The following is a 23,454-nucleotide window of genomic DNA, read 5'->3' as shown; positions in this document are numbered from 1 at the left end:
CTGGACACAGTACTCCAGATGAGGCCTCACCAATGTCGAATAGAGAGGGACGATCACGTCCCTCGATCTGCTCGCTATGCCCCTACTTATACATCCCAAAATGCCATTGGCCTTCTTGGCAACAAGGGCACACTGCTGACTCATATCCAGCTTCTCCTCCACTGTCACCCCTAGGTCCTTTTCCGCAGAACTGCTGCCTAGCCATTCGGTCCCTAGTCTGTAGCTGTGCATTGGGTTCTTCCGTCCTAAGTGCAGGACCCTGCACTTATCCTTATTGAACCTCATCAGATTTCTTTTGGCCCAATTCTCCAATTTGTCTAGGTCCCTCTGTATCCTATCCCTGCCCTCCAGCGTATCTACCACTCCTCCCAGTTTAGTATCATCCGCAAATTTGCTGAGAGTGCAATCCACACCATCCTCCAGATCATTTATGAAGATATTGAACAAAACCGGCCCCAGGACCGACCCCTGGGGCACTCCACTTGACACCGGCTGCCAACTAGACATGGAGCCATTGATCACTACCCGTTGAGCCCGACAATCTAGCCAACTTTCTACCCACCTTGTAGTGCATTCATCCAGCCCATACTTCTTTAACTTGCTGACAAGAATACTGTGGGAGACCGTGTCAAAAGCTTTGCTAAAGTCAAGAAACAATACATCCACTGCTTTCCCTTCATCCACAGAACCAGTAATCTCATCATAAAAGGCGATTAGATTAGTCAGGCATGACCTTCCCTTGGTGAATCCATGCTGGCTGTTCCTGATCACTTTCCTCTCATGCAAGTGCTTCAGGATTGATTCTTTGAGGACCTGCTCCATGATTTTTCCAGGGACTGAGGTGAGGCTGACTGGCCTGTAGTTCCCAGGATCCTCCTTCTTCCCTTTTTTAAAGATTGGCACTACATTAGCCTTTTTCCAGTCATCCGGGACTTCCCCCGTTTGCCACGAGTTCTCAAAGATAATGGCCAATGGCTCTGCAATCACAGCCGCCAGTTCCTTTAGCACTCTCGGATGCAACTCGTCCGGCCCCATGGACTTGTGCACGTCCAGCTTTTCTAAATAGTCCCTAACCACCTCTTTCTCCACAGAGGGCTGGCCATCTATTCCCCATGTTGTGATGCCCAGCGCAGCAGTCTGGGAGCTGACCTTGTTCGTGAAGACAGAGGCAAAAAAAGCATTGAGTACATTAGCTTTTTCCACATCCTCTGTTACTAGGTTGCCTCCCTCATTCATTAAGGGGCCCACACTTTCCTTGGCTTTCTTCTTGTTGCCAACATACCTGAAGAAACCCTTCTTGTTACTCTTAACATCTCTCGCTAGCTGCAGCTCCTGGTGCGATTTGGCCCTCCTAATTTCATTCCTACATGCCCGAGCAATATTTTTATACTCTTCCCTGGTCATATGTCCAACCTTCCACTTCTTGTAAGCTTCTTTTTTATATTTAAGATCCGCTAGGATTTCACCGTTAAGCCAAGCTGGTCTCCTGCCATATTTACTATTCTTTCGACACATCGGGATGGTTTGTCCCTGTAACCTCAACAGGGATTCCTTGAAATACAGCCAGCTCTCCTGGACTCCTTTCCCCTTCATGTTAGTCCCCCAGGGGATCCTAACCATCCGTTCCCTGAGGGAGTCAAAGTCTGCTTTCCTGAAGTCCAGGGTCCGTATCCTGCTGCTTACCTTTCTTCCCTGTGTCAGGATCCTGAACTCAACCAACTCATGGTCACTGCCTCCCAGATTCCCATCCACATGCTGTGGGGACAGTCCCACTCTGCCCAGGGCCCCATCCTGCCTGGGATTGGCAGGGAACACCAGCTCTCCTCCCTGTTCTGAACCTAACCGAGCACAGCCACAGCCCAGACCCAGACTGCAAGGGACTCTGGGGAGAACACTGCCCCCTCCTGGCTAAGAGAGGAGCAGCTCCAAGCCTTAGCTCAGGCCAAGGGGCACAAAGCCAAACCCCACTCACAAGGTGTTCAGCCCTACCGCGTTCGCTTAGACATGGGGAATCACCGAGACAGCATTAGGAGCAGGCCAGGGTCCAGATACCAAGACCAGGGAGTCCTGGGAATGTGAGTGCTGGGCAGGATGCTCTAACCCAGCCCCAGGCCTGACACTGTCTCTCCCCATCCAGGCCTATGTGAACATGGCCTTATTCGAGAACTTCACGTACGCTGGCATCGACGCCACAGCAGAGGAGGCCTGAGGGCGAGTGGAGCACAGCATCGGGAGCCCTGTAAATAACACACACCTACTTGCCGCACTTGGACACCAGCTGGCCTAGGCCGGGGAGGGACAAGGCCTCTGCCCCATGTGGGGCATGCTGTAAATGGCCTGCTCGTGTGCAGACAAGGAACTGCCCTTTGTCCTGGAGCAGGAACTTGCCTGGGGGCAGTTTCTGGTTAACATGATACCCCCCATACTCTGCAGCCAGGTTCCTGACTGAACGGCAGCTTCTGCCCCGCAGTCCACTCAGACAGGACTGCCCTGCACTCGCTGCCCTCTCTGCCGGTCTCTGCAGTGCAACTCTGCACTAGTGGCAGGGCCAGCCAGTGGGCCAGGCTCTCCCTGTCTCATGCCCCTCCCCACTCTCCCAGTCCTTGCTGCAGCCAGGTGCTGTGCATGGCAGAGAGCACGGGCAGGGAGGCCTGTCTCCCCTTGAGCCCATGGACACTGGGGCCTTCTCTGAAGCTAGAGGATGTGATACCAGCCCTTTGCTGCCCTACGAGAGGCACAAAGACTTGTCCTGGGTAAAGGACAGGCTTGGAAACAGCCGCAAATGTAGAGCCACCGTCCCCACCTCCAGCCTTGGTGTTTCGTGTGTGGCTGCTTGGCTTCCCTTCTGCCCGTGGGCTCTCAGAACTGACTCACTGTGCAGCTGGACCTGGCTTGGCACCTTGCGGTCAGCGTACCTGCACGCAGAGCTGTGCAAACATTGCTCTCGGATGCTGGAGACCCTCTGGGACAGGGCCGATTTGGGGAGTCCGAGAGGAAGGATTCCAGCGCTCGCCTTCAGAACACCATGGAGGAGTAAAATATTCCAGGCTTGGCCACAGGCTCCTCTCTGACCTGCCAGAGACCAGTGGCTGCCACAACTTGTGCTTTACAGTTAATAAAGGAAGTCCAAGGAACTGGCTGGCTCAGGAGTTTGGGGAAGGGGCTGGGGCCTTTCCTCTCTCACTTGCTTTCACAGAAACACAGATTGTAAGTCTAGAAAGGACACTTAGATCGTCTAGTTTGACTTCCGCTAGGGAGGCTCTGGATCCAAGCCAGCTGGGGTGGGGGAACTGGCTGGCTCAGGGAGCAGGGAATAGGATACTGGGTCTTGTACCACTAGTGCCTGTGTGTTCCCCGACCTGCCACAGGACGTCCGTGTCCTTGGCTGTCTCAGGAGCACGGAATCTTCCGGATCCGAGCATGGGCCCGTCGCTCCCAGAATCCTGGCTAGGGCATGGCTTATGCCTGGTTCTTCAGGGGCAAGCAAACTAAAGAAACCCTCCTTACATTGGGACATTGAGCCATGCTGCAGAGCAATGGAATTCCCTCCTGAGCTCTAAGGAGACAACTGGTGCTCTGGTCCATGCGAATGAAATCCCCTGAGTTCAGCTTTCTGGTGAGTGTCCACGTTGTTGCTGATTGTCTAGTTTTCTTGCCCACTTTCAAGCCAGTTGTGGTATGTTCCTGCTGCCTGGCTGGCAGCACAAAAGCCAGTTACAATGTACGGTTTTAAAAAATACATCCTGCAGCATGTGCGTGCTCTGAGTGCATGCCCTGCGCTCTGGGTGCGGGCAGCCAGGGAACTCAGAGCTGGGCACGTGTGCTCGTTGGGCATGGGCTCTGGGTGGGGTCCGAGGAGGTGCAGCTGTATTCTGGTGCTCTGCAAGGGCCCTCGGGCTCTGCTCTCTCTCGCTCTCTGGGAAGATGGCGTGGAGCATGTGCCTGGCCTAACAGTTGCTAGCCTTGGCCTTAGGCGCCTGGCGGGAGCTCAGTAAGTTTGGGGGAAGCAGTAGTCTGGGGCTGGTGGCGCCTGTCTGACCCGCTGAATATCACCATCCTGCTGAGGCAGTACAGGTGGTGGATACAAGATGTGTCGGGAGGGGATTTCTGTCCAGGCTGGGGTGATGTGAGGTGTGAAATCTCCAAGGGACTAAACCATGCAGCATTCCTCTATGAGCCAGAGCTGCCTTTCACCGGTGACATGCAGCAGCCTCGTCGCCCTGCGTTGTCAAGGAATGAATAGCTGAGACGTGTGTGCGCGCATGCCCCCGACTGGGCTGGTGTGTGCAAAGAGCAGCTCACACAATGGGTGTGTGGGGGGCAGCTAGGCCCAGGGTGCTGCCTGCAGAGGGACCCAGTGTGCACCTTAGAGGCAGGAGTCCCTCCCGGGTGCACCCCCTCCTTACCCACCATGCAGCAACTCGGGGTGTCTCGCAGCAGGGTTGTTTTTCTTCCTATCCCAGCCTCCATTCTCCCCTGTAGCCGCACGGGCAGGACGTGCTGACTATCTGATAGGAACAGGCCCTACTGGTGCCGTCACTGTCAGCGGCTGAGCAGCCACAGCGTGGTGGTTTGGGGGCTGGGGAAGTTGGGAGGATGGGGGTGGAAGGGGCCCTTCACCCAGGCTTCCTGCGGAGCGAGGCTGACATGTCTCAGATAAAGGCTTTGTGTCTCAGAGCTCCAGGAGCAAGTCAGGCCCAGAAACAGAACAGCCCTGCCCCTGGATGCCCAGCTCTGCAGGGCAGGTGGCTGGAGCCCTGCGCTCTGACTGGCATTGAATGCTCGCTGTAGCAGAATGGGGGCCCAGCTGTGCCAAGGGCAGCCCCTTTTCTTGGTAGCTGGACTCCTGCTCAGCCTCCTCACTCCTGCTTTGAGCCCTGCTCCGGTGACATCTGAAGGTGGGTCCAAAGAGCCTCAGTCATTCCTTAGCCCCCCCTTGGGGAGGTGCTGTGGGGGGAAGCAGGGGAGGGTGTGCTCAGTCCCTTGTGGGTCTCTGAAGTCGGTGCATAGGCCATGGCTAGAGGTGAGCCTAGGGAACAGTTGGTCTCTCATCCACCCTAGCCCAACTTGCCAGCACAAAAAGCCGGCTTGACTACCTCCAGGTTCCTCTGGTTTGGGGCTGAGTAAAATGGGGCGTGGCCAAGGCCCTGCCACACCTGGCTCAGCCCTAGTTGTGAGTGGTTCCTTGGGGTCATGTGCAGCTGGGGGTAGGCAGATGGCTTCAACTTACAGCTGGGACCAGGTGGATGCTGTCTGGTTCAGGCAGGGACTCCAGGCTACAGGCTACTTTTGCAAACTCCCCTGGGTCTTGTGTTAAGCACAGCTCCCCTGAGCCAAGACTCTGCAAATGCTCACAGCAGTGACTGTCCAATGTGTGCACACTGCACATGCCTCTGGCCAACTGGTGAGTGCTGGGGATAGGGGTGCACTAGGGCCCCAGGGTTGAGGGGCACCCCAAGGTCCCTGGGAAGAGAGAGAGCACCTCTCTTTGCTCTTGACCAGCTCCCTGCCTTTGAGCGGAGCTGCATCAAGCTTTGTGAGGTAGGTGGGGGGGGGGGCGCTCTGTGTGGGTATCCCTATTCTGGAAAGAAATCCAGTGTGTTCTTAACCCATGTTAGCTAAGCAGTTAAAATAGCAGCGATGCCAGGCAAGTCAGTATTGCACGTGGGTGAACAGCGGGATGTTTGTCCTCAGGCTCCCTGGAGGCTTCAGCATGCACTGCTTATCTGAGATAAAAGCCAAATTGCCATTTCTTCAACTATTTTCACCCAATTTAGCTAATCCAAGTCACAACCCCACCTTTCCAGTGTAGTGATACTGTGGGTGTGCATTGCACATGCATGTGGGGCAGAGGCTGGGATTGGGGGGCCTCTCCACCCTCAAAAATGTCCCAGCTGACTCCATGCTAGGCTCTGTACTGTTCCTGCATCGTCTCCCTGGCCCTGCGGGTCCCGTGCCACCACCTGTCGCTCTGGGGGCTGAGGAGGGAGAACTGGCCTAGGCAGGAGATGCTGCAGGGGCAGTGAAGGGCATTCTGGGACTGGGATAACCATTCCCAAGGAGCCTGCGGTTGTGGCAGGGGAGAGCTGGGCTCTGGTGTGTAGGCAGGCTGAGAAATTATTTAAATATAAAACAAAGAAACAAAATGCCCCGAAACTTCATTCACACTGAAGTAAGGGTGCCTTGGCTGCCTGGTGCCCTTCCAGAACGTGGAGTGCAGCCGAACTCAAACCGCTGAAAACCAAGAAATGGAACATGATGGTACATGGCACCCCAGCCAGGCCACCTTAATACTGGTGGCCTGGGAGCTCCTTCAGCCAGCTGGCTTCCTGGGACATTGTCTATGGCCGATCGGCCCCTGGAGGAGGGAGAGTGTCCCTGGCTGAATGGTGGGCTCCTGGAGGGGGGATGTCTCTAGCTGGAGAGCAGGCTTCCCTGGCAGGGAGTCTCTGGCTGGCTGGTGGGGGGCTCCTAGGGGGATCTCCAGCTGGCTGGTGCACTCCTGGGGGAAGGGGGGGTGTCTCCAGGTGGACGGTGGGCTCCCTGCTGGTAGGGGTGGGGGTTGTCTTTGGCTAGCTCCCTGGGGGCACCAAACCCTTGCTGAGCTGCGGGAACTCCTGATGCTTCCTGTGCAAGCCCAAGTCCCAGGCTCCTCCCACTCTGGCACCAGGGCACCCCTCACTGCACTTCTCTCTAGGTAAGTCCTGGAACTGGCTCGCTGATCGGGACAGAGATGCCCAGAGACTATGGCAGCAATTACCTATGCAAATCTGGGGACAGCATGGGGTGGGGGACTAAGCAGCTGTGAGCCTGATGGCAGCAGGGATGAATGCCCCCAGCAGCCAGCTCCCTGAGCCCTGCACGGTGCAGCACTCCCTACCTCTTTGTCGCCTGCATTGTCTCCTTCCCCCACAACCTCCCTGTGTGATGCCCAGGGCTGGCCCTGCCCTGCTCCCACTCCAGGGAGGAGTCCGGAAGCCCCAGGCCTTCCTGCTAGTCTGCTCTATCCAGGGGCTGCTGCTGCAGAGCTGCTGTGTCTGTCGTGGGAGCGCATGGACCTGCTTCTCCTTATCACACTTCCTCACGTTTTTCTGCAGTGAATGCTATCGCCCAGCATGAGACAGGGTGTGCTTCCCGCTGTGCTGGCCTGAGACTGGCCCGAGCCACATGCCAACCACAGGGCTATTTTGGGATGTATGTTTGTACCCAAATGACCCGCCCCTCCCTACACCATAGCCTGGGCGCGGGGATGGACTCAGATCGTGATGGCCCATGGCACTCGGTTTGTGAGGCTGATCAGAACGGGGAGCAGACCTCATGAGCCCACTGGACCCTGGTGAAAGGTCTGCTTGGGTGGGCCACGTTCTGCAGCCATGGCGTGAGACTGGCGGGTTCTTACCTGTTATGCCGCCAGGCCTCCCAAAGAGCTTTTGCCAGCTGGCCAGCATGGGAGGCTGATGGCCACCTGTGGAAAAGGGAGTTTCTGTGGCTGAATCCCAGCTCTGACTCTCCCCTGCCCTGTCCCTTGCGTGCTTCTCCCAGTCCACCCCTCGCCCCAGGGCAGCATTGGTAGCCCCTTTGCACAGGCGTAAACGGTGACAGACGGTGGAAGGCAGGACTCCCATAGGCTCCCCATCTAACTGCATGGGGTGGGGGGTGATGCACACCTACCTCTGGGGGCTGAGCTAGGGAAGCACATATGAGCCCTGGGCTAGACTGGGGGGGTTTCCTAATACAACATCAAAAAGCCAATAGCATGTCTTTCTGTCCTGTGCCCATCACTGTGGCACCTGAGCCCTTGCAAAGACATTAAAGCCCTGACTCTCTGGATCAGTAGGGCTGCCACATGTGGCTCTGGTGACACAAAGCAGCAAATTCCCCTGCATGGGGGAAACCGCAGCTGGCCCAGCGCTGTCATGTGGCTGCTCTGTCTCGCCGGTCCCCTGAGCATAACGGTGTGGTCAGGGAAAAGGGGTGGGGCCCAGGCTGCTCTGGCAACTGGTTGATCTGCAGTTACTGGAACGGGCCCTGGGTGCTGCTGGCAGCTGGCACAGGACACAGCAACCTGGTTGCTCTAATTTGCCCTGAGACCAGGCCAGTGCATGGCAACTGCACAAATGGGGCACCGTGCTTCTGGCTCTCGTTGCCTTCTGGTGGCACTTTGACTGGACTATGGAGCAGCCTCTCCAGGCCCCTTCCCACTAAACAGCTCTCTCCTCCATGCAGATGTGGCTCTCCTGGGAGAGGTTTCTGAGACCATTCGCTGCTTCTCCCGATCTTTTGAAGACCTCACCTGTTTCTGGGATGAGGAGGAGGCAGAGCGTGGGAACCACACATACCGCTTCTACTATACCTACAACGGGTAGGTCAGGACTCTCAGGGCCTGGAATCCCAGCCCTGGCCTTTTCTTCCCCAAGGGCCAGGCTGGCTGCCCTGTGCTCTAAGCAGACACCTGACTGCCAGCAGCTCCCATACGCCTCAGCCCTGCTTAACTCCTGGTGGTTTGCTTAAAGATGCTGCTCTCCTCGTCTCCCCGGCACGGCTCCGAGTGGAGCACTTTGCCCTCTGCAGCAGTCTTGGCCTTTCACTGGTTTCCAGAGCCTGGGAATTGGCTTCCTGCTGCAGTATGTTCTTGGCAGCTGTGTGGGGAAACGCACCCCCCTACCGTCAGTACTTTTGTGCTCGCCCCCACCATAGTGCTTGCGTGCCTGGTGGTCTGGTTTTACCCTCAGCCCCCACAGGCAGGCAGGGCCATTGGCCCCTTGGTACAGCTGGGAGCAGGGACTCGAATGCCGGTTGCCCAAGCCCTAGGTTAGTGTCCTGGCCACTTTCCCATTGTCTCCCTGCTGCCTGGGCCCCAAGGGGCAGAGAACCTGCTTCTGAGGGGGGGAGCCTCCCTTCCTGTGTTGCCCACTGGAAGCCTGGCCCTTGCAGGGCGGGTGTTGGTAGGCGGTCAATGGCATGGGCTGCCACAAAGGGCTCTGCTGCTGGGCCTAGGGTTGCCAGGTGTCCGGTTTTCGACCGGAACGTCCGGTTGAAAAGGTAACCTGGCAGCATTAAAGCTGGGTGGCCACAGTAGCCACTGGCTCCATCCCATCCCATCCCAGCACCTGCACGCGGCAGCTGGCTCTGGCCCAGTCTACCCCTGTCTGAAGGCTCCGCCCTCTGCAGCAGCACAAACTGCTTGGGGGATCCACGGTCCCCTCTGGGCCCTGCCCCTGGGCTGTGGCTGCTCCTCACCTTCTCCCTGCAGCTAGAGGTGGCTCTGGGCACCCTGCTCCTGCCTCATTCTGCAAGAACCCAAGATTCCTGGTTGCAGTTGACTCCAGTTATGAGCTCCAGGTAGAAGTCAGCCCTGTGCTTGCATCGCTCAGTCTGCTGAATGCTTTAGGAATGCTCAGAGCAAAACAGCAAGGATGGTGGCTTTCTACTAGCGGGTGAAAGAGGAGAGAGCGCGCGCACACACTCTCCCTACTTACTCTCACATACCATGGGTCTGCTCTTTCAAGTACTAAGTGCAGAACTGTATATGCAAAAATAATAATAATACAAAAATCACCTGCAATGATCTCAATTGCAATTATCACGATCAAGCATGCAAATTGATTATTTGAACATGCAACTGCCATAATTGTGTGTGCCTTTTTTGCACACAAAACTGTGCCGAAAATCGTGCGTGTGTGTAATGGACTATCCTGCTTGTGTGTGAATGATCTCGCTCTGTCAAGCCCCTCCATTCTAAGGCTGGTCCCAGCTCAGTGTTCACTACACGGCTGATCGGATGCCAGCAGTCTAGGAGTTCAGAACACCCCTCTGTGGGGTTCTGTTTTTCACTTCAATATTGGCCACCCAGGTGAAGGGACAAGGCCCTGAGTCCAGGGGTGAGGGGTCTGCAAGCTGCCTTCTCCCAGACAGGCCATGGGGGCGCACTCAGGGCCAGGCTGGAGGCTCCAGTGCAGTAGGTTAGGCTGCTAGGCCCATCTCCTAGCATGGTGACGGCTAGGCGCGGTGCAAGGACCAAACCGTGCAGTCAATGGGCTCCATTTACAGGGCTCCGTCCAGGAGATCCTGGGCAGGGAGCAGCTTCTGGGCCTCTGAACAATCCAACTCCCCCCGCCCCAGCCCCTCGCTATGGGAACCGAACAACTCTGCCCAGCCCAGCCCCTCACTTTGGGGACTGACCCCTCCCCACCCTGGCCCCTTGCTGTAGGGACCTGCCCCCGCTGTGCCCCGATTGGGCAGGCTCCACATCCCGGGGGGGCGATGGAGACTGAGCACGGGCTGGGGAGAGGTGGGGCAGGGGTGTTTGGTTTTCAGCAACTGGAAAGTTGGCAGCCCCACTGGGACCCAGTCTCCCAGCCTGGCCACGAGGCTGGGGCTGCCCAAGGGGGAGGAAGGGGAACCTGGTGAGGCGCCTCCCGAGGCCTGTGTGGGCCGCGACCCCGCGCCCTGACTGCCCTGCTCCCTAGGGAGACGGCCAAGGAGTGTGCGCTGGCTCTGCAGAGACGGAGCGGCGGGGGCAGCCGTTACGTCTGCATCTTCCCCAGCAGCCATGAGGTACGGCTCTTCACCCAGCTCTGCCTCCGCGTGCTAGACACATGCAGCAACCAGACCAAGTACTCCCGGGAAGTCGCCGTGGAGACGGTCGGTGAGTGCTGGCCTCCGCTTTCTGCCTGCGAGGCGCAGGGAGCCCTGCCCCTGCCCCTGCCCCGCCCCTACATCACGGCCATGCATCAGGGCCGGCACAGCCGATTCTCCAGTGCTTTGTCCTTTCCGGGGGCCGTGTGGTGAAGGGTTTACTGCTGTGGGAAGCCCCAGGCCCTGTCCTCCCCCCGCTGCCACCTTTTCTCTGACACTGGCAGATCATTGGGCCGATGGGGCAGAGTGGTGTTTCCCAGCATCTCTGTTCTGTGCCGCCCAGGAAGGAGAGAGCTGCCATAATCTCGTGATGCTCATACCACACTTCGAGAGCAGCAATGACCCTCACCCCGCTGCCGAGGTCTCAAGTCACCCTGGTGCAGCCTGCTAGCGTACTGCCCCCCTCCCAGTCAGGCTGGAGCATGGCACAGAAGCAGCCCTTGCCGCTCAGGTGGACACCCTCTTACTGCCGAAAGAGAAGGGAAACCCATCCACATGGTTCCTGTCAGGCCCCTGCGGTGTTTGACTTCAGGGGTCATCACCTTTCTGCAGAGAGATGGACACGTCCTGGCTTGCTCAGTCCCAGCTCTGAGGCTTGCTCCATGCAGCTCTTCTTCCAGCACTTGGTTTAGCATCATCTGCCAGCGCGGGACCATGCTGTCTGCCCCTCAACCGCCTCCGTAATGGAGAGGCAGCCTAGCCGCAAGCTCAAGTACCGCTTGACCCTGCTCCAATCCCAGGGCACTGGCGGCTAGCAGTACCCAGCTCTTCATGCAAGTGACAGTGTGTCCTGGCACAGCCAGGCCCTGTGCCCAAACAACGCCCATCCCTGGCGTCACACAGTTGTTATTACAGTAGTGCCTCGGGGCCATGCCTAGCCGCAGGGTGGGTTACGTACAGGCGGCGGCTGCTGCTGCTACATGCTGCTAGCCTGGCCTTGGAGCTGTGGCAATGCCCCTGAGCCTGCAGCAGAGGCTGTTAGCTTTGGCACTTTCCTTCCAGGGCTCGTTGCTCCCCCTGTGAATATAACGGCCACCTGGGCTGGGGCAGCTGGGGCGCTGCAGGTGAGCTGGGAACCCCCAGCTACTGAATACACCGAGCTCTTCATCTATGAGATCCTCTACTGCATTGTGGGCTCCATGGAACCACCCTGCCGGGTAAGGCTGTGTTCCTCCCCCCATGGCCGGCTGTAGCATACCCCATGGGCTGTGGGTGACACGGTGTTCCTCCCCCCATGGCCGGCTGTAACATACCCCATGGTCTGTGGGCGACACGGTGTTCCTCCCCCCATGGCCGGCTGTAACATACCCCATGGGCTGTGAATATTGCTGTGTTCCTCCCACCATGGCCAGTTGTAACCAGAGGCGGATTTACCATGAAACAAACAGGGGGGCCTCCGATTACAGGGGGGCCTCCAAAATGCAGGAGAAATCTCATCTGACAACCTGCCCCTGAGTCCCGGATGGCAGTGCAGCAGGGTTTAGACTGCCTGCAGTTTGTGGCCAGTGACCCCACGCCACTCCTGGAAGTAGCCAGCAGCTGGCGCTGGTGGGGGTGGGGGGTGGCGGCTCCGTGCGCTGCCCCTGCCCCAGACAGTGCACGGAGACCTGCTGCCCCTCCTCCCCCCAAGGGGCACGCAGAGATGTGCCAGAAGCAGGGCTAAGGCGGCTCCCTGCCCTCTGTGCCACGCCACTACCGGAAGTGGTCAGCATGTCCCTGCGGCCCTGGGGAGGGGGATGTCTCTGTGCATTGCTCCTGCCCCTAGCACCGACTCTGCAGCTCTCGTAGGCCGGGAACTGCAGCCAATGGGAGGTATGAGGGTGGCACCTGCATGCAGCGGTGTGCAGAGACCCCCTGGCCTTCCCCCACACGTAGGAGCCGCTGCCAGAGGGGTTTGCTCGTTGTTTTGGGAGCTGTGCCGCCCAAGGTAAGTGCCGTCCCCCTGACCCCTCCTGCACCCCAACCCCCTGCCCCAGCCCAGAGCCTGCACCCCGCACCCAAACTTCCTCCCAGAGCCCGCACCCCTTACCCCCTCCCACACCCCAACCCCCTGCTCCAGCCCAGAGCCTGCACCCAGCACCAAACTCCCTTCCAGAGCCTGACCCCCACATCGCCTCCTGCACCCCACCCCCCTGCCCCAATCAAGGTACCTCACTTTATTTTCATTTACTTCCTATTACTTATAATATAGGAGGAGCATGAAGAAAAAAGAATGAAAAACTGGGGGAAGGGATGGGGGAGATAAGAGAGGATGTTCTTTTTCTTGGCTGGGTCCCGAGCCTTGGGGGCCCAAAAATGAAGCTGCACACAGAGCCCCACTAACTTTAAATCCACCACTGGCTGTAACATACCCCATGGGCTGTGGATAATGCTGTGTTTCCCCTCCCTTGTCCGGCTGTGACAGGCCCCACGGACTGGTGAACACTCATGCCATTCTCTGGTGAACATTCATGCCATTCTACCTGCAATTCCCAATCCCAGCCTGGCAGCTGCAGTCACCTCATTTCCTGCCCTAGATGGGCATGTGCCGTATAGTGGGGTCATTGGAAATTCAGCCAGACTCCTGCAGGGGAGGACGTGACTCTGTGTCACCTCTCTGGTGCTGCCCCAGGCCCTTGGGGCTCAGGGGCTGAGAGGTTTGGGGGACGTCTTGTTAGAGGCAAGGACAGTGTATGTGGTGGTTGAAGCAGCTCCCATGTTCTCCTCCTCACCCAGTCTGGTCCCTCTCCTATAGAAGCAGGTGCATAGCACCAGGGCATGTGTCCTCCACACCCTGCAGCCTGGGGCCAAGTACCACATCCGGATCCGCACCAAGCCAGATGGCTTGTCCCTGGATGGATTCTGGGGCCCCTGGTCTCAGGCAGTGGCTGCTGAAATACCCCGCTCCTCAGGTGAGTGACTCCTGGACAGAAGGGGTTGGCTGTGAGACCCACACACAGCATCTCCCCAGTCCTGCCTGGTAACACACAGCCCATCCAGAAGCCAGGGTGGGAGCTGAGAGAGTCACTTCAACTCTGCTCACGTATCGAGGGTTCCTTGAACTGTCACAATCCCCCATCTCTGAAGGCTTCTGAGGAACATCAAGGCCAAAGGGAGATAAGACAGGGTTTGGTGGAACCTGCGGGAGATGGCACCTGGGGGCTTGGGCACAAAGGGGCCCACTGGCTAGAGCCCAGCTCTGTAGGGCCCTGCCTGCAGGATCTCAGACATCCAATGAACTGTAAACTGGGCTCCTTGTTCCTGTGGCCCAGCCCTGTCTGCTTGGAGCTCACTTGTTCTCTCCTGCCCAGGGGAGATTGGGCTGCGCTGTTTCACCCCCGACCTGCAGTGGGTGCGGTGTGAGTGGACCTGGGATCCTGCAGATTCCAACAGCTCCCACAGCCTCTTCTATCGGTCCCAAGGGAGCAGTGATGCCTCCAGGTGACAGAGCCCAGGACATTCCACTTCTGTGCGAGGTGGGGAAGTGCGGCAGCTGTTCTGGGATCAACTTTCAGATGCACAGATGCAGCGCCCTGTCCTAGGAGCAGAGCAGCACCGCAAATCCCATGCAGCCAGGGCCTTCCCTTCCCCCCACTGGTGCCTGTGCTCTGCAGGCCCCAGAGGTTCCCAGACTGAGGGGTTCTCTGTCCTGCCCATCCCCTGCTTTGCTCAGGAGCAGAGATGAAGGAGGCTGTGCCACGGGATGGGCACATGCCATTCTTTCTGTGCTGTGCACTGAGGGCCAGAAGTTGGCTGGTCATCAAAGGCAGCTCCAGGGGAGCAAGGACAGACCCTCAGGGAGCAGGGGGAAGCTCAAGCCAGGGGGAGAGAGCCCAGGAGGCCAGAGGCGCTTGTGGGCAAGGTTGGGGCAGTGCCCACCTGCTGGTGACATTCGGGCCCTCATGGACATGGCGGGTTTGTTACCCTGCGGGGGCGGGGGGGCAGGGGGCGCGGTGACTGGGGCGAGGATGGTGGCAGGAGCCAGGCAGGTTGTTACCCTGTGGCGGGGAGGGGAGGGGCAGGGTGACTTGGGTGACAGGGTGGAGTCTGGCTGCACAGGGACAGGTCAGTGAAGGGGCAGCCATGGCTGCCGGAGGGATCGGGAAGCAGACGTCTCAGCTGGACTGACGTGCGCCCTGCTTCCTCCCCAGAGGCCAGGCTTGGCAGCACTGTCAGGAGCACAGCGTAGGGCCCCAGAGCACCCACTCTTGCATGTTCCAGCCCAGGAATGACAGCGACATCTTCACCTTGGTGAATGTCTCTCGGGGGCATCTTGAGCCAGTCCTCAGCTACTTTGGGGAGCCATTCCGGATGCATCAGGCCGGTGAGAACCCGCTGACTCCCTGTCCTGTTTCCTCCCCAGGTTTCCTCCCCATGGTTGCACAAGCCTCTGTCTTGTGAGGGTCTTGACTGCAGCACTGCGGGGTGCTGCCCAGGGAGCCCCCACCCTGGCACTGCAGCAGGAGAGAGCTCTCTCCTGCCCTGTCTGGGCAGAGACGGGGTCAGTGTGGGTGGAACTTGGGGGCTGGGCTGCGGGAGGGACTCTCCGTTTGCTCAGCTGTGCTAACATGCTCCTTGCTCAAACTGCAGTGCTCACCAGACCCCCAAGGATCTTGCAGGCCAACATCAGCAGTGGGCAGCTGAGGCTGCAGTGGGACCCACCACAGGAGGAACTGGCAGAGTACATGGTGTATCAGGTCCGCTACTCAGTGAAGAACAGCATGGATTGGAAGGTAATTGGGGACTGCCCCCCACTGCAGGAGAGGTTGCCATGGGGACTGGCACCCCCCTCACCTCCACAGAGAAGGTCTCCCTGGGTACGAGCACACCCCTTACCCTGCGGGGAAGGTTTGCCTGGGGACTGGCACACACCCCCACCCCGGCAACCTCCCACAGCAGGGGAGGGCTCCGTGGGAACTGGTGCACCCCTCCCCTGGAGGTGCTCCAATACCATGGAGACGGGTCCAGGAAAAAGGTGCCAAACCCAATAGAACTTGGCCTGCCCTTTGTCTGCCCCACCCCAGTCACCATCAGCTCTAACCCCAGGGTCAGCACGGGGCCTGTGGAGCCCAGCGAAGCATCTCTTGCCTCACCCCATGCTCCCAGGGTGTAACCCAGCTTTCCCTGGTTAGGTCCTGCAGATCCAGCATGCGGCCAACAGTGAGACCCTGGACCTGCGTGCTGGCCCCGGCTACCTCCTCCAGGTGCGAGCCAAGCCCAACGCGCAGCAGCTCCAGGGGTTCTGGAGTGCCTGGTCAGAGACCATCGTGGTGGAGGGCCCTTCTGGAGCAGGTATGGGCCAGTGCTCCTGACGGGGATGGGCCTGAGTGAGGAGGGGGGTCTGCAGCTGGCTGAGGTGAGGGGCACTAGGGGCTGAGGCCTTGGGTGGGAGGTGCTGTCAGCCTTTAACAGTCTCCACAGAGTTGCCATTAGTGTGGGTCACACTGTTCCACAAAGGTGGGCCATACAACCCCAGTGACTCTGGGACTGGGCCTTTGGCCGCCAGCATCCCATGTCTCCCCATGAGCTCTGCCCAACGAGTCTGACTGAGGAAGACTTTTCATCCCTTTGGGGATCAGTGAATGTCAGTCGGTATTTGCAGTGATGCCAAGTAACCTGTCTCAGACCAGGGCAGAATTTAACAGCCAGCTGGAAGGCAGTGTTGGAGATTTCTGAGATTAGCATAGGGAGCAAAGATTAAGACTGAGTTCAGACTGGTCCAGCTGTTGTCAAACTTTTTGAGCTGAGCCCTCCTTTGAGTTACAATTTTGGGGTGCGACCCCCCAACCAGACAAAAATAGACACAATCCTTGCTTCCCCCCCCTCAGGTTTTTAGGGTGTGGGAAGGCATGTGCAGTCTTTGGGGGTGGAGGCTGCCGGGAGCGGAAATTGGGTTAGCCATGGCAGATGTTGACACTGACCCACAGGCTGGGTGCCCCACTGAGGCGAGCCAGAGGGTAAAGGTGGCGCTCTTTTCCCTGGCGTTGCCGCTCACCCCCCCCCCCCCCCCAAAAAAAAAAAAAGAAAAAACATGCGTCTGCACTGCCCTGGGAGGGCATGCCCCACAGTTTGAAAACCTCTGAACTGGCCAGTGCAGGGGTTCCCCTAGCCAAGGTGCTGTAGAATCCATCCTCTCCCTCTCTCTCGCTGTGTCCCAAAGGAGAGCTGCTCTGTGTATGTGAACCCTGTTCTCATCCCAGGCCCCCGGCCCCTCCAGTCCGTTGTCTTTGTGCTGCAAACGTGCCAAGTGCAGCTGTTCAGCCTGCCAGGCTTTCCCATGGAGTGTTACTGCTCGGCCATTGGCATTCCCTGACAACTGTTTGTCCAGCCAATTCTTAAAACCTCCAATGATGGGGATTCCACAACCTCCCTTGCAAGCCTATTCCCTAGCTTAACTTCCCTTAGAGTTAGAAAGATTTTCCTAATATCTAACCTAAATCTCCTTTTTAAGTCCATTACTACTTCTCCTACCTTCAGTGGCCAGGAGAACAATTGATCTCATGCTCTTTCTAACAGCCCTTAACATACTGAATGACTGTTCTCTGCCCCCCCCCTCGCCCCCATTCCCCCCCCCCCCCCGGCCAGGTCTGCTTTTCTCAAGACTAAACAGGCCCAGTTTTTTTAACCTTTCCTCATAGGTCAGGTTTTTAAAGGCTTGTATAATTTTTGGTGCTCGCCGCTGGACTTTCTCCAGTTTATCCATATCTTTCCTAAGGTGCGTTGCCCAGAATTGGACACAAGACTCCAGCTGAGGCCTCATCAGGGCCAAGTAGAGTGGGACAGTTCCCTCCTGTGTCATTTATATGACACTTCTCTTCATACTCCCCAGAACATTAGCCTTTTTTGCAACTGCATCACATTGTGGCTCATATTCAATTTGTGATCCGCTACAAGCCCCAGATCCTTTGCAGCAGCCACGTAGCCCCCATTTTGTAGTTGTACATTTGATTTTATCTTCTCAAGTGTAGTACCTTGTCTCTCTCAAGTGCAATGTATGTGAGACAATATCTTTTATTGGATCATCTTCTGTTGGTGGAAGGGAAGGTTTTCAAGCTTCATGGCGGCCTTCCTCAAGTCTGGAGAAGGTAAGCAGAGTGTCCAAGTAAAATATGAGGTGGGACAGATTAAGTATAAAGGGCTCAAACATGCTATAAGAGATCACTTAAAATGAAATGGACAACTAAGGGTTAGCAGGCAGTAGGGTGTGCTACAAATTGCTGTAATGAGCCATACATCAGTGTCTCTGTTAAGTCCACGGTTTTTAGCATCCAGCAGAGTTATGAATTTAAGTTCCCAAGATTGTCTTTTGAAGGTGTTCTGCAGCTTTCCTCTGCAGGCGAGCACTGAGAGGTCAGCTGTGGAGTGATTGCTTTGTGAAGAATGTTCACTTCTGGGTGATAAGAGTATTGTTGTCCTTTATCATTTTTGAGAGCATAGTGATTGTCAGGTTTCACCCACATAGTTGTTGTTGGGCATTTGATGCAGTGGATGGGGTACACCCCATGTAGGACCCATGGATCTTGAAAGGTGTGTTGTGAGGGGTATTGATCATTGTCGTGGAGATGTGTCTGCAGGTTTGGCATCAGTTCTGGTAGGGACTAGTGCCACTTTGAGTCGGTGTGTCCTGGACAATAAGAAGCTTGTTTCTCATGATGAGCTTGGCAAAGATGAGGTTGAAGGCCAGAAGAGGGTTCCCATCAAGTTTGGGTTGTAATTGTTTGATGATACATCATGGGTCCAATGTGGGGTGGCTGGGGACACAGTCAGTAAGTGTGTGTGTTTTTGTTTGTTTTTCTATATTGAAACAGGTTGTCCTCAGGTATTTGGGTTGCCCATTGCACAATGCAATCTACTTTTCTGATGTCTTGTCCTTGCTTAGTGAAGGCAGTGTTTAGGTGACTTGCTCTTTGGAGTAAATTCTGTGTGCACTTGCCTTTACTGAATTTCATCTTGTTGATTTCAGACCAATTCTCTAACTTATCATGGTCGTTTTGAATTCTAATCCTGTCATTTGAAGTGCTAGCAGTCCTTCCCAGCTTGGTATCATCTGCACATTTTGTAAGCGTACTTTCTACTTCATTATCTGAGTCATTTAATGTAACTATTGAATAGTACCAGACCCAGGACAGGCCTCTTTCTAACTATAAGGGTAGTTAAGTTCTAAAATAGGGAGGATGTGGAATCCCCCTCACTGGAGGTTTTTAAGAACAGGTTGGACAAACACCTGCCAAGGATAGTCCATCAGGACAGTTGGGTGACCGGCTGTGGCTTGAGCAGGCACAGGGTGGAGCAGGAACAAGCACAAACTGGAGCAGGGTAGTCTAGCAAGCAGCATCCCCAGCAAGGTAGCGACGTTGAGCAGACTGAAGTGGCTGCTTTCACTAGATACCTGTCTTGGTGTCACCTGGTTAGACTCTTGCTTGTGGATTAACTGGACCCTTAGGACTCACAAGTAATTATCTCGAATGTCATATCAGGCTCAGAGCCATCAGGCTCAGAACACTCATTACATGATCTAGGTTTAATTGGTCCCCTCTCAGCACAAGGGGCAGGATTAGATGACCTCACATTTCTATTTCAGCAACCTCTCCCTAACGTGTCAGATGTGGGATCCAGGCAGGCAGCACCCCTCCTGGTGCCTCACGTCAGGTCAGATGGTGGATGCCTCTGTGTTGATATGTGTTGATCCCAGCCAGTTCTTGAGGACACATTTATACCACCCCAGACAGCTACATGACCCAAACACCTCATATCTCCCTCTGTGCCAGAGGAAGCGCTTTAATCCCTTTTACCCAGCAGGTCACAAGACAAAGTCTGATGGGTCACCTGAGACACACATTGCTCATAACAACACTGAAGACAATTCCTATTTTCATCACAGGCAGCAAGGACACTGGGGAGCCCGATGCATTCACTGCTCCCTTCTCTGTCCCCGGCTGGATAATACTGAGCCTCACCATCACACTGCTCTTCTTCGTGGGACTCCTGGGGCTGAGGTGCTCTTTTCCTTCTGTGTACAGGTAACTGACCCCTCCCCCTTCTGGGGTACAGGTAACTGACCCCCCGCCTGACGGGGTACAGGTAACTGACACCCTCCCATTCCTGTAACTGACCTCTGCTCCCAAGGTACAGGTAACAGATCCCTCCCTCATCAGGGGTAAAGATAACTGACATCTCCTGCTCCCCTGCTCTCTCCCTGTCCCCGAGAGTTCTCCCTGCTGTGCCCACCCTTTTAGACCCTAATTTCTTTCCCCCAGTGGGACTGTGCTGTGATGCTGTGACAGGCCTGGTTAGTGTGTTTCTGGGACTAGCCAGGGGCAGGATGGTGTCTCCGCACATAGACCTGTGTGGTGCTTGGGGGGGAGGGAAAATGTCTCTCGCATAGGGCCATGTGGAGCTTAATTGGCCTGTGTAGAGCTGGGGAGAGATTGATTTCACACCCCCATTTTTCCTCGCCCAGCAGCGTGAAGCGAAAGCTCTGGCCTCCCGCCCCAGATCTGCACCGTGTCCTGGGCACTTTCCTCACCGACGGCAGCAAGCAGCAGCAGGTGAGGTGCAGAGGCCTCAGGCACATTCCCGGGACAGGAGCTGAAGTGGCTGTCCTGCCTCAGTAGGGTCACCAACTTTGTAAGGTTTAAAAACCGGACACTGAGCAGGAGTGCCAGAACCTCCCCAGCCCCGCCTCTTCCCCCCCAAGACCCACTCCCGATTTGCTCCTCTTCCCTCCCACCCCCGCATCACTCGCTGCTCTTCCCCTCTGCCCAGGAGGGACTCACCTGCGGAGCTGTGCCTGGGAGCTGCAGCCGACGGAGGTAGGAGGCAGCCCTGGCTGAGTAGGGGCTGAGGCAGGTGATGACCCAGTGCCTCCCTTGCCCACAGTAACCAGACTTTGGGTGTCCGGTCAGTAGATTTGATCAGACACCGTCAAGTCCCTTTTCGACCAGACTTTTTTCCGGTCAAAAACCGGGCACCGGGCGACCCTATGCCCCAGATGAACGCCAGCTGGTGGAGACTGTGCGTTCCCCCACCTCCCTGCTCCAGAGCCAACAAGGTAAAACCTTTCACTGGAGCTATTTGTCATGTCTCTGCCTGTGGAGCCATTTCCCAAGTAATCACAAGCCTGAGTCTCAGTGGAATTAAGCACTGCAACTCCTGTGGCTGCAGCTGGGTGCTCAGCACTCCTGTGGGTCAGCCTTGTGGGGATGGCTTCTGGGCTGTAAAACCACCCCAAAGGAGGCCCAAGCGTTTCCAGACACACAGGGCTGTACAGCCCTCTGCATGAGCCCCCCAGCAAGCTAGGAATGTCCCCTCCCCAAGGGGTAATGCCCCCATTCTGAGCCTTGTGGTACAGCTGTAGCATTTAGGCATGTGGGGAGCTGCCACTGGGCCAGGCCTGGCTCTTACCTGACCTGGGCCTCAGGCTCCTGGGGTGACTTCCAGTCAGGCAGGGTCATCACCTTTGGCTCCTCTCTTTTTCAGCAGCTTTTCACTGTGGATCTCAAAGCCTTTGACAAAGGGAGTCGGGGTCACTTCCCCCATGTCATGTAGGGGAGACTGAGGCAGGAGGGGATGGGGCACATTCCTTTGGCAGGTTCTTTGAAGCCGCTCCGGGGTTGATATGTGAGGATTGGTCCCAGGAGACGTATTAATGGGCCAAGGGCAGGCAAGACAGGCAGAGGTTAGTGACTGGGGAAATGTATCAAATGGAGATCTCTGTCCTGCATGCGTAATCTACTCAGAGGGTGGGATACAGGCCTGGTCTGGGGCGGGGGGCTGCATTACTTTCCCTCCCCCTCCTGCCCCAGCCTACACTCAGCTGTGCTATTTCCCCTTCCTCCTTAAGGCAAACACTTCATTCTACAACAAGCCCTTGGAAGACGTGATCCTACCCTGCCTCCTGGAAGTCCTTTCTGAGAGGAAGGGGGCTGAGACTCTCCCAGAGCCCACCCTGCTGAAGACAGCAGGCCCAGGGTCTGACATCCCCGAGGATCCAGAGACTAGCAATCTCTCCTCTCCTCACCAGGACTACATGGTGCTGCATCCCAGCAGCCCCACGGGCAGCCGCTACGAGAATGAGTACTTGGACAGCAGAGGGGAGGGGGATGACAGCTACCTTAGGGGTCTCGCTGTGCTCCTGCTCCATGTCCCAGATGCCCACTCAGAGCTCCGGCAGGACAGGGCTGAGATCCAGTACAACCCACTGGTGCCTAGCAGCCTTCAGGCCGAAGACATACCTCTAGGGGGGCCTGTGGACTCTGAGGAAGAGGACTGGGATTGCCCATGCTCCGGGAAGCAGTCCATGTCCACTACAGACATTTCTAACCAGTCCTACCTGCTGATGAGCAGCTGGGAGCAGCAGCCCTTCCTCTGAGTGCAGGATCTGCTACATGCTCCAGGCTGCCTCGTGAGGATGGGAGTGAGGCAGAGGGCTTGGCATGTCATTGGAACCTCACGGCTGGGACATCCGTGCCTGACTGGATCCTCAGCTGGGCAGGAGGAACCCCCATGGGCAAATACTGTAGAGTTACGTGCATTTCTTCTGCAGCCTCCACTGTCAGCTTTTGCTGGTGACAGGATCCTGCACTAAATGGGCCAGGCCTGATGGTGTTTGTACAGTCAGTGGTGGGCGATACCGCTCTCCCCAGCATGTGATCAGTCTCTGAGGCAGATCTCCACACAAGCTGCACTCTGGCACTACCAGAGAAGTCCTGCAGGATGGGGTAGGGGCACTACAACTGTCCTGGAGGTCAGAAATCTGTAACCCTTCCCCAAGGAACCCCAGCCATTGTCCTCTGTGATCCCCAGCTGCTTTCCCTGGGGAGGGGCTGCAGAATTCTGACATCTGGGACAGTGGGGTGAGCCCTCCCCTGGGCTCTGTGTGGGAGCTGGGGGCTTTGAAAAGGGGATGGGAGGGGCTGAGTACAGCAGTAGTCCTGCCTCATTATAGATAATCCGACCTGAGACAAGAAAAGAAGTCAGCTTTCCCTCCCCTTGGCTCCCCAGTCCAGCTGCCTCCTGCACTTCCCTTCAGCACTTCTGGTGCACCCCGCCCACCCTCTACCACAGGTCCACCGGACCTTTCAGTTGGGCCCCTAGCTCGTAGATCCCAACAAATCACTCCCCCTTTCACTGCGAGCTGGCTGCACGAATTGCAGCTGGTCAGCTTTCAAACCGCGCCAAGGAAACATCTAACATCTTCGTGAAGCTGTCTACATGGTTCCAGTCAGCCAAGCTAGGAAACCCAGAGCATTATGACATCACTCCCCTGCCTCAGTCACAGCCATTTGAGCTGGGAACGAGTTCCTTTGTGCTCCCTTTTTTTCTCCCACTCTCCACACTGCCTGTGTGTGCCCAGTTCTGTCCCTCTCTCCCACCAGAGCATATCTTTACACTTGTCTCCCTCCTGACATGGTCTCTGAAGCTCCTGGGTGCAGGGTCCTGCCTGGTCTGTGCTTTGCCCTGTAGAATGCGGTGCACACCCTGTGGCATTACTGATCAGTAATAAAGAATCATTTACTGGAATGTGATGCCTGTTGCTGCCAATTGGACCAGGGTGGTTTACTAATGTGGCACACTCTGCAGCAGTCCCTGGAGACAAACTTAAGCTCTTGAGAAATCCTCATCACAAAGCAGAGAGCTCTACTACCGGACCCCTCAGTTTGGAGTCCCATCCCATCACTCCCTACACTGGCCTCCCATGAAATATCAAATCAAGTTAAAGGTCTTGGCCCTGAGCCGCAAGGTTCTCAGAGTATCTAATGATCACCTAAAGCTCTGGGATGAAGAGTGGTGGAGAACTCCACTCCTCTGGCACAGTGGAACTCCCTGCAATAAGGA

General features: G+C 56.6%; 2 protein-coding genes across 4 annotated transcripts in view; both read left to right on the top strand.

The window, feature by feature from the left end:
- TIE1 (tyrosine kinase with immunoglobulin like and EGF like domains 1) overlaps nt 1-3,134 on the top strand; it is a 29,444-nt gene extending 26,310 nt beyond the window's left edge. Inside the window, exon 21 of the mRNA XM_075131994.1 lies at nt 2,138-3,134. Coding sequence (XP_074988095.1) covers nt 2,138-2,209 — 72 coding nt within the window. The 3' untranslated portion in view covers nt 2,210-3,134. The remainder of the gene's footprint in view (nt 1-2,137) is intronic.
- A 1,500-nt stretch (nt 3,135-4,634) lies between these two features.
- On the top strand, nt 4,635-23,139 carry MPL (MPL proto-oncogene, thrombopoietin receptor). Of its 3 annotated transcripts, none has more exons than XM_048862471.2 (12): nt 4,635-4,898; nt 8,227-8,362; nt 10,470-10,648; nt 11,641-11,795; nt 13,373-13,529; nt 13,929-14,058; nt 14,769-14,941; nt 15,208-15,350; nt 15,750-15,909; nt 19,499-19,637; nt 20,081-20,165; nt 21,461-23,139. In XM_048862471.2, exons 1-12 carry the CDS (start codon nt 4,796-4,798, stop codon nt 21,986-21,988), a joined length of 2,088 nt encoding a protein of 695 aa, XP_048718428.2. In that variant the 5' UTR covers nt 4,635-4,795; the 3' UTR covers nt 21,989-23,139. The 3 variants fall into 3 exon arrangements, with proteins under 3 accessions (XP_048718428.2, XP_048718427.2, XP_048718426.2); XM_048862470.2 differs by having other exon boundaries at nt 4,636-4,898; nt 13,376-13,529; nt 20,078-20,165; XM_048862469.2 differs by having other exon boundaries at nt 4,636-4,898; nt 20,078-20,165.
- The last annotated feature ends 315 nt before the right edge of the window (nt 23,140-23,454 follow it).

Source organism: Caretta caretta, chromosome 8 (genome assembly GCF_965140235.1).
Source record: "Caretta caretta isolate rCarCar2 chromosome 8, rCarCar1.hap1, whole genome shotgun sequence".
Classification (NCBI taxonomy): domain Eukaryota; kingdom Metazoa; phylum Chordata; order Testudines; family Cheloniidae; genus Caretta; species Caretta caretta.
Note: the sequence above shows the minus strand (reverse complement) of the source record. Positions and strands in the feature narration are given on the sequence as shown.

Excerpts from the sequence above, each read along its gene's own strand:
- MPL (XM_048862469.2), top strand. The coding sequence starts at position 4,796 with ATGGGGGCCCAGCTGTGCCAAGGGCAGCCCCTTTTCTTGGTAGCTGGA. Across the intron at positions 15,351-15,749 it reads AGAACAGCATGGATTGGAAG|GTCCTGCAGATCCAGCATGC; the intron begins GTAATTGGGGAC and ends TTCCCTGGTTAG. Across the intron at positions 15,910-19,498 it reads GGAGGGCCCTTCTGGAGCAG|GCAGCAAGGACACTGGGGAG; the intron begins GTATGGGCCAGT and ends TTTTCATCACAG.